This window comes from Trypanosoma equiperdum (assembly GCF_001457755.1).
Source record: "Trypanosoma equiperdum strain OVI genome assembly, contig: ctg_158, whole genome shotgun sequence".
Taxonomy (NCBI): Eukaryota; Euglenozoa; class Kinetoplastea; order Trypanosomatida; family Trypanosomatidae; genus Trypanosoma; species Trypanosoma equiperdum.
Window position 1 is genome coordinate 86626 of NW_027123604.1, and position 13890 is coordinate 100515.

At 45.6% G+C, this 13890-nt stretch overlaps 4 protein-coding genes across 4 annotated transcripts; all 4 read left to right on the forward strand.

Annotated features, from left to right (window-relative positions):
• Nucleotides 1-365: 365 nt before the first annotated feature.
• TEOVI_000038700 (trypanothione synthetase) lies at nt 366-2249 on the forward strand (the record flags this gene model as incomplete). The annotated part of the gene is made up of 1 exon (XM_067222245.1): nt 366-2249. One exon carries the CDS (start codon nt 366-368, stop codon nt 2247-2249), a length of 1884 nt encoding a protein of 627 aa, XP_067078346.1.
• A 1807-nt stretch (nt 2250-4056) lies between these two features.
• On the forward strand, nt 4057-5349 carry TEOVI_000038800 (uncharacterized protein; the record flags this gene model as incomplete). Its single annotated transcript, XM_067222246.1, has 1 exon — nt 4057-5349. One exon carries the CDS (start codon nt 4057-4059, stop codon nt 5347-5349), a length of 1293 nt encoding a protein of 430 aa, XP_067078347.1.
• Nucleotides 5350-5854: 505 nt separating this feature from the next.
• Nucleotides 5855-8143, forward strand: TEOVI_000038900 (paraflagellar rod protein 5, putative; the record flags this gene model as incomplete). The annotated part of the gene is made up of 1 exon (XM_067222247.1): nt 5855-8143. The coding sequence occupies one exon, from the start codon at nt 5855-5857 to the stop codon at nt 8141-8143; it is 2289 nt and encodes a 762-aa protein (XP_067078348.1).
• A 2049-nt stretch (nt 8144-10192) lies between these two features.
• Nucleotides 10193-13321, forward strand: TEOVI_000039000 (kinetoplastid-specific dual specificity phosphatase, putative; the record flags this gene model as incomplete). Its single annotated transcript, XM_067222248.1, has 1 exon — nt 10193-13321. One exon carries the CDS (start codon nt 10193-10195, stop codon nt 13319-13321), a length of 3129 nt encoding a protein of 1042 aa, XP_067078349.1.
• Between the last annotated feature and the right edge of the window lie 569 nt (nt 13322-13890).

The following is a 13890-nucleotide window of genomic DNA, read 5'->3' on the forward strand; positions in this document are numbered from 1 at the left end:
TTTGTGTGGTTGTTGTTTCTTTTATCGTCGGGCATGAAACACTGCAGTTGGAGTATTTTTATTTTGTTTACCTCTAATTTTGCGTGCGTTCTTGTTAGAGTGGCTGAGTTTTCTGCGTATGTGTTATTTTGTGGTGCAACAGCGGATTAACGTATAATCGTTTTAATATACAACCGGTGCATCTTCATATTTTGCTATGTGTGCGCAGAAACATATGCATACATGTTACGCTGTCTTTTTTTTTTGTGTGTGTTCTTTCGCTGTCACTTCAGAAAAATACCCACACAAAAGTCCGAACGAAAAGGCCAAAAGGAATTCTATTTGAAAGTCCCTGAAGGAAATACCAGGAAAAGCAATTGAAACAAATGACGAAGTCGGCACTTGCAGACACTAAAGAAGAACCTCACGTTCCCTTTGGTGAGATTCAGGGCTACACCCCTTGTGGCGTACCTGCTTACAGCAACGGACATGATGGCTTTTTTTCGGGAGAGCGCAGTATTGACGGGAATCTTTTCTGCGGTTTCAAATACCAATGTGTAGAATTTGCTCGTCGTTGGTTATATGAGGCCAAAGGGCTTGTTCTTCCAGACGTTAATTGGGCTGCTCACATATTTGATCTAACAGAGGTTCATGACGCAAGCACTGCAACCCCCGTCCCGTGCGTTAAAGTTTCCAACGGAACAGCAGCGAAGCCCGTGGCAGATTCGTTGCTGATTTACGCCGTTAATGAGGATGCGCCATGGGGACATGTTGCGGTTATTACAGAGGTGGGTGACAAATGGGTGCGCATTGCGGACCAAAACCATCGGTTTCATAAGTGGAAGGGGACCTACTCGGCAGAGTTGTTGCTGAAGCACGAAGGAGGTGTGTGGACTGTTGAGGATCATGCAGCAGAGGGAATCTTTGTTCCTCTGGGGTGGGTTACATTCCCTAGTAGGCCAAACCGTAATCCTAAGGAACCATTGGTGTTGCATGAGTCACTTTACTTTAAACAACCAGAGAAGCCTTTCCTTCGTCGCGTTGTTTTCACTCCAGAGAATCGAAAGACTGACTGGCTGGACTTGACAAACGAAGCCGAAGCGGAATTCTACAAAACATTTGGTAAGGAGGCGACTCGAGGAGGGGTGTACGAATCATGTTACTATTTGATGAACAGGGAGTTGTACCTTAACTGCGTCCGCTACGGTACGCAGCTGCATTCATTCTTTCTCGAGGCAACAAAGCAGGTGCTTGAGAGCGACGATAAGTTACGTCGATTTCGCATCCCAGAAGAGTATTGGCCTCGCATCCGGCACTCATGGAAAACTCAGCCCCATGCCATCACGGGGCGGTTTGACTTTGTTTTTGATGAAAACACTCAAGAATTCAAGTGCTTTGAATACAATGCGGACAGCGCGTCGACACTTCTCGAATGTGCTGTAATCCAAGAGAAGTGGGCAAACTCCGTTGGGTTAGACGACAATGCTACAAGAAGCAGCGGGAAATTCATGCCCCAAACACTCGTCCGGGCGTGGGAAATGACGGGGTTGAAGGGGCGTGTGCATTTTCTTGTGGACGATGACGGGGAGGAACGTTATACTGCTTTGTATGTGATGGAGAAGGCTCGAGAGGCTGGTATTGACGCGAAATTGTGCGTCATGTTTGACGAGTTCCATTTCGATGAAAAGGGAGCAGTTGTGGATTCGGACGGCATTCCGGTGACGGCTGTGTGGAAGACGTGGATGTGGGAGACGGCGATTTCTGATCATCAAGCTGCACGAGAGCAGCGTGGCGCGGAGTGGAAGCCCACGCCAAAGGATAAGGTTCGCCTGTGTGATATTCTTCTCGGAAATAACTGGGACATACGTGTCTTTGAGCCTATGTGGAAACTCATTCCCAGCAACAAAGCAATATTGCCCATTATTTATAATAATCACCCCGACCACCCCGCCATACTTCCCGCAAGTTATGAACTCACTGATGAGCTTCGCCGCACCGGCTATGCAAAGAAGCCCATCGTTGGCCGTGTAGGAAGGAATGTGACCGTCACTGAACCTGACGGCAAAGTTCTAGCTGAGTCTGATGGCAACTTCAGTAACCGTGACATGGTGTATCAACAACTTTTCCGCATACCAAAGCGAGGCGATTACTACGCAATTCTCGGGGGCTGGATGCTCGGTGACACCTACAGTGGTACAGGTGTACGTGAGGACAAAAAGCTTATCACTGGGCTCGAATCTCCGTTTGGTCCCGTACGTATTCAAATGTAGCACAACTCTTCCGTTTTGTTTTCGTTCTTTTTGTTGTGGAATGGAGGATGGGTGCCGGTTGGAAGAATCAAACGAACAAACAAACAAACAAGATAAACGGAAACAAGGGAGGAGGAGGAGGGGATGAAAAAGAATACGGAGTGATATGGCAAATTAAAGGGCGCGCATATGTTGAATGTTGGCGTGGGCTTGAAGGGTAAGGGAAATATGTTTGGTTACGCAATCCTGCATGAATAATCACAGACAGGCCGAGTAATACTCTCTACAGTGAGGCCACCATGATTGCAAAGTGCTGACATTAAAGTGCTTTATGTTTATTCCTTTGGTATATGTTTGCTTCCGGCCGAGCCTTTTCCCTCCTCTCTCTCTTTCCTTTACTTTTTTTTGTTTTGGTGCTCATCACGTACACTTCCATAGTCCCCCCTTTATTTACTTTATCTTTTTCCTCTTGCTCGTCGTTTACTTTCGTGCTATGTAATTGCCTTCTTTCGTTTTACCGCATGATCGTGGTGGTTATGTGTTCGACATTCTTTTCGTTTTTTTTCCAAAATTGGTATTGTATGACTCCCTCTTCCTTTTGCTGTTGTTGTTTTTCTTTTCTTTCGTCGCAACACCTGTTGCGTGGGTCACTCAACGGAGGAAACCCAGGGAAAGGGAACAAAAACGTAAAGGAGGGGAGCAGGGGTCAGCGAGTCACACTCCAATATCAGTATTGATGTTTGTATTATGTTACTTGCGAGTTATTTAAAAAAAAAACATATGCGAAAGGCATCCACGTCTGCAGCGCTTCCACGATGGGCGGAGGAGGGAAGGAAAGGGAGGAAATAAATAAATAAAACAATGAAAGGAGTGTTTATTATTATTATAACTATTATCATTATTATTTTGTCAGTGCTGTTTGTGGAGTAATTGCGAAAGGTGTAGGGGAGGGGAAGGGGAAAAAAAATTTACAGAAAGGGGGAGTGTTATCGTACACATCTTTATCACAAACTACTTTTAGGGGTTTGTTGTTATGCTATCACTTTTTATTTTTCACTATTATTATTATTACGTAAGTGATCCCCTTATACATTAAAATTTTTGTGTGAATGATTCGTATATGAATCAACAAGATGAGGGATCGACAGGGAATGAAGTGAGGCGCGAACGGTATGATGAGCGTGTGACGACGTTGATGATTGAAAGGGAAAAAAATATGTGGGTTTTGGAAGAACGATTTGTTGCAAATGAAGACAACATTCGGGTACGTTTTGCCACGCTTAATTCACCCCACCTCCGTGGGGATAGCGGTAATCATGGATGCAACAAAATTTGGAAGAATCATTGAAGTAAAGAGAAGAACCCATTACCGGTCTTAAGATCCCCAACTAAGGGGGCTCCCTCTTTACAATTCAATTTAAAAAAAAAAAATGTTGTTATTCCAGCGACATAACTGGGTTTTAGCATACCGCGCATGGTACCGTACAAGTGCCACATCGCAGATTCTGAAATCACGATGATAACCCGGTTTAAGCCCCCGGTCGCGCCAAACAGTTGAGAGAGAGAAAGTGTGTGTGTGTGTGTGTGTGTGTCGCTTGATGTTCTTTCATCGCTTTCACATAATATTTTCATTGGTCATTGGAAAGCGGTATTTTAAAAAAGAAATGAAAAAAAAAAGAGGATCATGTGCCTTTGAGACATAAATTCGAAGAGGAATTGTGGGTTCAATATGTCCGTTACACACTTCTCTCTTTCCCTTTACAAGGCATACACTCATTTGCCTCCATAGAAAGGCACACAACATACATATATATATATATATAGGTACATGCAAAATCCTACGATTTATCGAAATTCCGAAGCGATGAGAGGGCCATCCGGTGCTATACACGAAAGGGACACTGCACCTCACATTATGTCTCTTTTTGCGGAATTGGAAAGCCATACCCACAAACCTGTCGTAATGTACCGCAAACTGTTGCACCAAGCCGCTCGACAGCTCAATGATGAGGCGACTGCGAATATGGAGCTGCGGAAGGAAATAGCCATCATGCGCAAGAACGAGAAGCGCAACGAGGGGCGAATACAGAAGTTAGAAGGTTACATATCAAAGTTACGAAAACGAGTGGAGGATGGGGAAGAGAGAATAAATCTAATCGCTAAGGGAGCGAGGCGAACCTCGGTACCCGTGGCCCCATCTCGAAGCAGAGGCAAACGGTCGCCTACGAGTAGGAATGGTAAAGCAGCTTCTCATGGAGGAGTTGTTGGAAACACGAAGGAACGTCGCGTGCCATCTCCAGCGGCCAAACATCGTGAAGGCGTTGTAACAAGTAGCAGAGCAACTTCACAGTCACCGTTTGTTTCAATTCGTAGTTATGAACAAGATGGTGAAGAGAGAGATGAGACAGCACCGTCCTTGTCTTTGAAACGACGTTCAGTAAAGCAGTCCAGGAAGGGAGGGTACGATGATACCCGCAAAATGGTGGCACCTGTGAGAAGAGAGGGAATTCTTGACAAGATATTGATTGATGTGTTTGTGTTGCTTCTTAGCGAAGAGCCATCTGAAAGTAGCCTTCCAGATGTTGGAAAATACGGTCTAACGGAAGATTCTCGTACGCGCTGTGAAGCCGTGTTCTCGGCTATCGTTCGACTGCGTGAAGAAGTGGCCGTAACCAGACGACACAACGCCGAGTTAATGAAGATTGTGCGGCGGAAGGAGTCGATGCGCATGCTGACGAGTGCTGCGGCTGAGGAGCAAGCAACCCTTGAAATGCTGCGTGGTAAAGGATGTAGTGGAATCGATGAAGGTGAATATTTATCGTCCATTACGCTCACAACATTGCCGTATGGAGAAAGTAATGGGAAATGTGGAGAAAAATACCGGGCCGCCAAGAATGACGGTGCTGATTATAATACTTTGCTTCATACTCCTTCAGTAAGTAATGTCCGGCGCGGGAGTGAAGGAAGTGGGTTTTCCAACCTACAACCTCGAAACTCGGAAGAGGGAGACGGAGACGGAAGGACATTCAACGATCTAAGTGATACAGTACTCGGCGCTCTTATTAATGGCGGGGAGCATGCGAAAGTGAACAAGTGGGAGCGATCCCTGCTTTCAAGATGACATCATTTCGCGACTTAGCCGCTCAGTAATTTTAACTTTTGCTTGCTACCCACGTTTCGTCATTTTTTTGTTTGTTTACTTTCGTTTTTGCAACTTGTTAGTGTTCACACAGTAAAATTCACACAAGCATGTATATACCGAGAGGATGCATTCAGTTAAGTTGTACCTATCTCCGTTTTGTGCATGTGCATTATTGGTGTCAGGTTTTTTTTTACTCTGTTCACTCTTCATACGGTGGAAAAAAAACAAAAAGGAACTACTACCCTACTTTTCTCTCCTCGAACACGTTTTTTTTTTAAATAATTCAAATACTGTTTATTCACTCCAATGAGAAAAGAAATAGAGTAGAGACAAGAAGAGGAAAAAGGGAACAATCAATATAAGGGGTGGGAAAAAGTCATAGTTAGAAGCAAGTGGGTGTATCAAATACGTTTGGATTAGATATTACTAATAAATTAAGGCAGAAGGAAAAGAGAACAACAGGCACAGAGAGTCTAACAGGTAAATGACGCAATCAGCTCAATCAACTACCCTCTTTCAGAGGAACAAGCACATTTATATACAAGAGGAGGATAAACTGAAGGACATTCTCTCCGATGAGGCGTTTCACGAGAAGGTTATCTCCTGGCTTGAATCCACTATTACGGAACTTGACCTGCAGTTTGAGATCTGTGATCAAAAATTAGCTGAACTTCAGCAGAACATTTCGGTAGAGTCTGGTAATTACTGGTGTAGCAAGACAGTTATTAAACACTGCAACTTACACTTGGATGTAAAGAACATATCCTCTTCAGGTGCGGACACGGAACAGCATGCGACTATCCCCGAAGTGGTTCACGCAGTTTCTTCTCTTCAACTGCTCAAAACGCAACCCTTCATCACCCCGAAGCAGAAACGCTTTATTGAACAGTGCGAAGCCGAGCTTAGTAGTGTTGTGTTTGAGCCGCGTGAGTTGGGGTTCATTTCAAATGCCCTCCGAGTTAAACTACGCGAGGGCAGCAATGCGCGCAGTTTGCTGGGCTCGCTCGCCGAGTTTCAAAATACCATTGAAGTTCTTTCCCCTGATGTTGACAAATGTGAGCAACTGCTTGAAGCGAGTATTTCCAACGGTGAAATGGCTCTAGCGGAGGAGATTTCCGAGAGGCAGCTTAAGATATACGAACGCATTCTCCAGCTTATTACCGATCAATATCCCATCATTACAAATCATTACGTCGAATCTCGCGTGAATGATAGGCGACAGCGCTGGGCCATATTTCGTATGGCTGATAAAGATATCACAGCGGTGATTGAAGGAAAAAACAGACAAATCGAAGCATGCGAAGAAGATCTTTTAAAGATAAAGGAACAGATTGAGAATTACAACAACGATGATACACATCAACGTAAACGTTACGAAACGGATCGTGGTCTGTCTGACGAATTTCTTCAGAAAAATAGGGAGCAGCAGCAGGGTGTGTGGAATCGTATGTTCGAACTGGCTAGGGAAATGCAGCAGTGCCAAGTCGAGCTTTCGAAGCTGGCACAGAAGCGCCGTAAAGAAATTGAACGGCGACTTCAGATGGAAGAGCGAGAGGCTGGACGTCGAAGCGGCCACGAGTCGTTTCTCAAAGCGGTATCGGAACATGCTCAGAAGTTGCAGAATATTGTTACTAATGCAATAAAGGCTAAGGATCTCGCCACATCATTGAATAACTTTGTTCTTGATGGTTGTGACACTATCGCATCCAAGGTCGACAAGCGGCAGAACACATTCAGTGAGATGCTTCGTGCGATACAGAGCCATCACTTCAAACGCTACTCGGATTATTACCTCGCCGCAAGTCGGTACCTCTATCGCAAGGAGCGGCGCCTGATGCAATTGGATGAGGAGATACGGGACAACGAAATAAAGAAGGAACTACATACTGAATCCTTAGATGTCAATGCTAAGAAGTACGTCGAGGCAAACAAAATACTGCTGCTAAAACGAAGGGAACTAGGGCATCAAATTGTGGCTATTCGTGCGAATTTAGATAAAGCGAGTGAGGACATCGAGCCCACACTCTCCTCGCTCCGCTTTGCGGGCGTAGAGTACGTTCACCCGAGCGAAATAGCGAAGAAGGTTAATTTGAACCGTCACTCCACTATTCTGGATTACCGTGAGAAGGTAACACCGTCTACAACGTTTGATGAGAAGGTGAAAGTCGAAGAGGAAAAGACACTTTTACAGATCCGTGCTGCTATTGAGCAGGAGAACAGCGAACGTGCCTCCTACAGACGTACTCAACTTCCTATGCTTGAGGCCAAATACCGCACTCCACTGCAGCGTCAGGTGGGTGCTCTTTTAGATCGTCGGCTCAACGACACACCTTCCGCAGGTTCCCCATCGGCATCGTACCCCAAGGCAGTAACGCATCCCCTTCCAGGACATCAAAAGGTTCCTGGCACACATGGCGCTGGCGGTGAGGAGCCTGATCGTGCAGCTGCTACACTGTCTGCTAAACCGTCTCATCTAGTTTCATCTCGCAGAAATTCACTTGAAGAAATGGGTGATGGACTTGGCGGTGATGCAAGTACTGCCTCACATGGTGTTCAGCTTGGCATAAACGATGTGCTGCGGGTCGAGGGACGTTCATTGCGCGCTTTGTATCCATACAAGGCGCGAGCACCAGATGAGCTAACGTTTGATGAAGGGGAAGTGATTGTGTGCGTAAGTCGTGCTCAGGAAGAGGGTTGGTTGAAAGGTGTGTGCAACCAGCGCACAGGGTTGTTCCCAATCAACTACGTGGCACCCTGTGATGAAGATGATTGAAACACAAAAGTTGGGTGTGATGGTTTTTTTATATTTTTTTATTTAAAAAAAAAGTTGTTGCACTGCTACAGTGACCGTATTTGCGTTGTAGTTCCCATTTTGTATATGGGGGGAGGGGGAGCGCGTACACACTTAATTGAACTTCAGTAACTTCTTTGACTTCTGCCTATGACCATACCACTGGGTATGTGTACGTGTGTGGTTATGCAGTATAAAAGTTTTTCAGGCGGGTATTCGGTAGCGTATTGATGTATACTGTGTTTGAAGCTGGCGTGATTGTTTGAGGCAAAAAAAAAAAAAGAAGCCAGGGAGTAATGACTATCCGTCCCCTCCACTTGGCAACTTTTTTGTCTTTTTTTTTTTGTAAAAATGAAAATGGAGCAAATAATCACAGCGCTATTGATGTATAGTAAAAATTATACGGCATGTGAGGCGTTTATAAAAGTAACGAAGGAGGGGAAAACACATGTATTGAGGGAGTGAAATCATACCTGTCTTTTGCTTTTTCTTTACTTTTTGCTTCCCTTTATGCGAGGCGCATATTTCCACTTGGTGGGAGTCAACACTCCTGTTACAGTGATTTGATTGAAGAGTCTACCGGAAGAAATGGAGCAAAGTTGTTTGGCCAACTTGATAGGCAAGTTGCTGAAAATATGTGAATTCCTAGGTGGATGGGGGAATGGAGAGAAATATGAATCAATGACTAATTGCGATGAATATTATGAAGGCGCGGAGTCGCGCAGGGAAAAGCCGCGGTGGGAGTTGAAGTGACTGTTTGAAGGATGATTTGTGAAGTTATTTTTACAGGGTTGACGCGGAGATGTCGCATTTAATACCAAACCCATTCGGCGATTGTTTGGTGTTGTGTAATTTCATAGTTGTGCGATTCATAGCGTAACACATTCTCATCTCCATCCTCGTCATTTATTACACTTTACCATGCCTCTCCACCATCCTCTTTTTCTTATTCACCCCGAAGATAATGTGCCCTTGCCTAGTGCCTTTGTGTGTTTGTGTGTGGCAGTGATTTGAATGATGGGTGAAAATGAATACACTTGCGGGTTTGAAGTTTGATGTGAAATTGGAAGCTGCTTCAACTCGATGTCGGTTATGCTTCTTCATTTTCGCCATGCTCTTCATTATTATTTCACGCTGTTTACATACATATATCTGTGTATCTATGTGTCATGCCGTTTTTTTGTTCAGTTTCCGACGCATGACGAAAATTTGTCACCTAGATTTATTCTACTCGGCATTTGTATGGCTGTCGTGTCGCTCACTAATGATTGTTATTATATGTTTTTCCTTTTCTTCGAACAAAAGCAAAATCAACAACAAAAACCCTTTCCACTACCTTCATGTGGGTGCTGTGGTGGTGTGACAGGGGACAGTACCGGTTCGGGGTTCTGCTATCTCCCCACTTCATATGCCGTGGTTCCACACTTCAAACAATTATATTATTTTTTGTTTCCTCATGTATATTTGTGTGTTGTTGAACTTCATTTTCTATTACGTTTACACTTGATGTGCTTCTGCTTTCTGTTAACTTCATCTTCCTTGCGTCTTACCATTGATTATTATTATTATTACTTTGTGTGTTTAAAACATAAATTACAGTTGCTCGGTGTGAGTCTACAAGAGCAATAGGAAAGCGGAGAGAGTATCTAAGCGAGCACAAAACAACAATAACAACAAAAGAAGTACCAAGCAAACAAGCAGCTCGAACCAAAACAGTTACAGGAAAAAGGTGTAAGTGGGAGAAAGGAAGTAGGTGAATAAGATAAAATACATAATTGCGTTGTTGGAGCTTGAAAGAAACCTGGGGAAGGGAGGAGGATAGACAACCAGACGCTTGCAACGTTAGCATTGGGGGCGTATACGCGTACAAGAGGGTTTTCTTTGTACACGATCCCCTGTTGACTGGCCCCAGCTAGTGACTTCACAGTTGTGTGCCTTTTCACTACTGGTGTAAAATCCCTGTATTTGGCACTGCGGGGAACCGCTGTTATTGTCATTGACTTTGTTTAACACCTCTTGCTTGCGGCCCCCATGGGTGCTGCCTTATGCACGGATGTGGTTCCCTTCACGTTGGATGATATAATCCTTATTCCTCAAAAGGTGTCCAAGTCGCACCTCGCACATGACGTCTCGCCTGTGGCGGTGGACCACTTCTCGAAATTTCAAAACAATCTGAAGGCCTTTACATTTCGTCATCGCGATTCCTCGGCGTCAGTTAATGGGGCTGCCGCGCGCTTTGACCCGTCGCATGTTTCTGCTCTACCGATGGATCTCTCTCAGGCAAAAATTGAGCTAGATGATACACGGGTGTATGTTCTTGTTCAAGTGCAACGACAACCTGCCTCACCACGAAATGCCCCGACCGGAAAAGCAACGTTGGGATCCCCAAACATGTTTACGCCCCGAACGCTTGAGTATCCGTTAAAAGACTGTGACATGAACTGGCGCTGGAACGATGTTTCGCCGTCGTGGGCTTCCGTGCTGTCGGATGTGTTCACGCCTAGAGGTCTTGCTACCCCGTTTTCTACAAATATTGGCAAGCCCCCCGCATCGCTTTCGCATGCTGGTGCTCGTCTCTTCTCTCGTGGCGCAGGCTGCGGTACGGAATGTGGAGATGGTTACAATTACTACTATAGCATTTATATACTCAACGGTGTTAGGGCCCATCCTTCTCTTGCTGCAGTCGCTGCCGTCCACGCAGGACGCTTGGAGCAAGCTCTTATTAACAGCAAGGAGACCTTGCAATGTTTATTCTTTAACTGCAACCCCAGCCGTGGTGAGAAAGAAGCTGCAGCATGTGGAAGGGAAGATTCGTTGTGCGCTAGCATAGGTGATGTAGTGGGCAGCCGACGGCCATCCCGCCGCACGTCGTTTATGGGAGAGGAATACCAGCGAAATGCAATCCTTCGTTCGCTGCTCTCGCTTCGAAAGCCGGCGCCAACTGCTTCAGTGCTGGGGACCACACCGACCGGCGGCAGGTCGCAGGAGAATTCATCTCGCGGAAAGTCAAAGCGCCAGGAGGGTGCCGTGTTATATTCATTTGAACAGTACCAGCAGCAGAAACTTAAAGGGGATCCCTTACCACTCCCTACGACAAAGCTTTCAAACTGTTTGATACCGCCTATAACAGGAGCTCGACCAGATGTGGAGAACAGCGCGAGGAAGCTGCCACCTTTAGAAACAATACGCTCTAAGCAATCGGTTACCGATGCCGGGGGCGCCGTGAAGGAGAGCCCACTTCCTTTCACAGCTCGGTTTCCCAACCGGACTGCTAATTCTCAGGTAGGGAGTGAGCGTGGACCGAGCTCTGCAGCATCTCCATGCCTTACGCCAAAGAGCTCATCCTTCATGTCACCGCGATTCCCCGTCATATCCGCCCTTCGACTGGATGGGGCACTGCGTCAGCAAGCGGGTGACGGCGGCCTGAATGATTCGCAGATTAATCCTGAGCACGACGAAATACGCATAACAGAGGAAAAGCTGCAGAAACTAAAGGCGTTATCACCGGAAGCGACGGAAATTCTTCCGTGGCTTTTTGTGGGAGGTGAGGAGGCAGCGAGGGATCGCTCCCAACTACTGGCAAAAGGTATCACGTCCGTCGTGAACACCGTTGCGTTCTCCATTGAAAACGCCCATGAGGATATCTTCAGCTATCTTCGCCTAAATGTGAGCGATTCTCCTGACGAGCCCATCTTCTCGCTATTCCCTGTTGTGAACCAATATATTGAGGAGGCACGCCTTAATGGGGGAAAGACATTCGTTCACTGTCATCAGGGCGTTTCACGGTCATGTTCGTTTGTTATTGCATATGTCATGTGGTATGAAGGGTTATGTTATGAAAAGGCGTATGATTACGTTCGCGCGCGTAGAACGGTTTGCAGTCCTAATCCAGGTTTCTACGTGAGCCTACTGCTTTGGCAAGACCAGCTGGCAAGACCTGTCCTTGACAAGGCATATGCATACGTGCCATATCCCGATTATCTATTTCCCTTCTCCTACCGTCTGGCGTTGGTATTCCGTCGTCAAAAAGAGCAGCAGAACGGAAGTGAAGAGGGCGTTCACATCATGAATCAGTCTGTGCGTGTTTTGGACGATAAGTGTGACGAGTTTGCCATGGATCCTCGGTTATGCTATGGTTTCTTGTTAAGTGGCTGCCCGACACCGGGTGGATCACAAGAGCCATGTACTGTTTCACATTTTTTCGTAGGACCGGAATGTGCTCCTGCCATTGGACAGCAGGCCAAAGAAGAGTGGGAAAAGTTTGTTAAGTATAGCTTTTACCATGGCGCAGTAAAGACCACGGTGAATAATAAAGGTGAATGCATAACTTATACGCCTCTTCCACCACTACAGCACCCCGTTGAATGTTTACTGACCCCTGCAGAGGTTGTATCTGCTGTTGATAGTAATGTGTACAAGAGGGGGGAGACCAGCTGCGGCACTTTAAGGCGCTTGACTATTACGTTAGTGCATGACTCCTGCTGGGATAGTTTGTTATCGCGTAGCGATATGGTGGAGCTTTTCACCAAATATGTAGCAGAAGTGAAGCAACAGAAACAGGCCATGTCGGGCCACAAGCGTCTTCGTGAGAAGGAGCAACAACGTGATCTAGGAAAATTGGATGTAGGGAAGAGCAAAAGCGCACCAACGCCACGGGAACCCACCGGACGGAGCTTTGCGGCATCGAGTGCACGGGTGGGAAGTCATCGGTCGTTACAACCACGTCGCAATGAACCAATCGAACATACAGTAGAGAGCTATCAAGAGGAAAAGAATGAAGGAGTAGCTGAGCGTGAGGCTGGGGGTACAACACCAGTGAGCCATGAAATGGAAATATTCGCTTACCCTTTTACTGGAACCCCTGTGCGTGATATTATAGATGCCACCGATATGGAAGCAGAGCGCGCTTATGTCATTATTCTTCCGCGTTCCAGCAGTGGGTTTGAGCAGGATGGGAGAAGTTCTCCATCGCATCGTGTTTTCATTTGGATTGGTTCTAGATGTGGCATTGAAGCAGATGAGGCCATGGATGCCTACCGCGCCTCGCTCAAATCAGGAAATGATGTGCGATTAGCCACGGGAGCGGTGCTGAAAAATCCTGTGGAGGAGGTTGTTTACGATGGTGAGGAACCGGATGAACTGTTGCTAGCACTTGATTAAAACCATCATATTTGTTTGTACATATATATGTGTTTGTTTGTGATTGTTTGTGTTTTGTATCTGGTTGATTGATAAATTATTTCTGTTGATATGCTGGTCGACCTTAAGGTCACTCCAAATGCTGCTGCTGCTGCAATTAGCAAAGGCACTTCCGTATTCGTGGGAGAAGGGCGATTCAAATGTTTACGGAAAGACGGAGATGAATCAAAAAAAAATTAATAATAATAAATGAGGGAGCGTGAAATGAAAGGAAAAAAATTTAAAAAAAAAAGAGGAGACGGCGTTACGCCGTTCGAGACACAGAGAAGTTTTTTTTTTGCGGTATTTAAATTTATGTTATTGAACGAATGAACAAAAAACTAAACACTTTTGTACCATGTTCTTCCCCTTCTAAGCTGCTGGCAACCAATCAAGAAAAAAAAAGGGAAAAAGTGCAAATCACAAGGGGAAAAAATAGGGAAAAGAAGGCATGAGAAGAAGGGATGCAACACCAATAATTTCTGAAGAGGAAGAAACAAAAAAGAAAGAAAAGTTGTCAGCCCGATACAAATGAATCTTCTTTTTTTTTT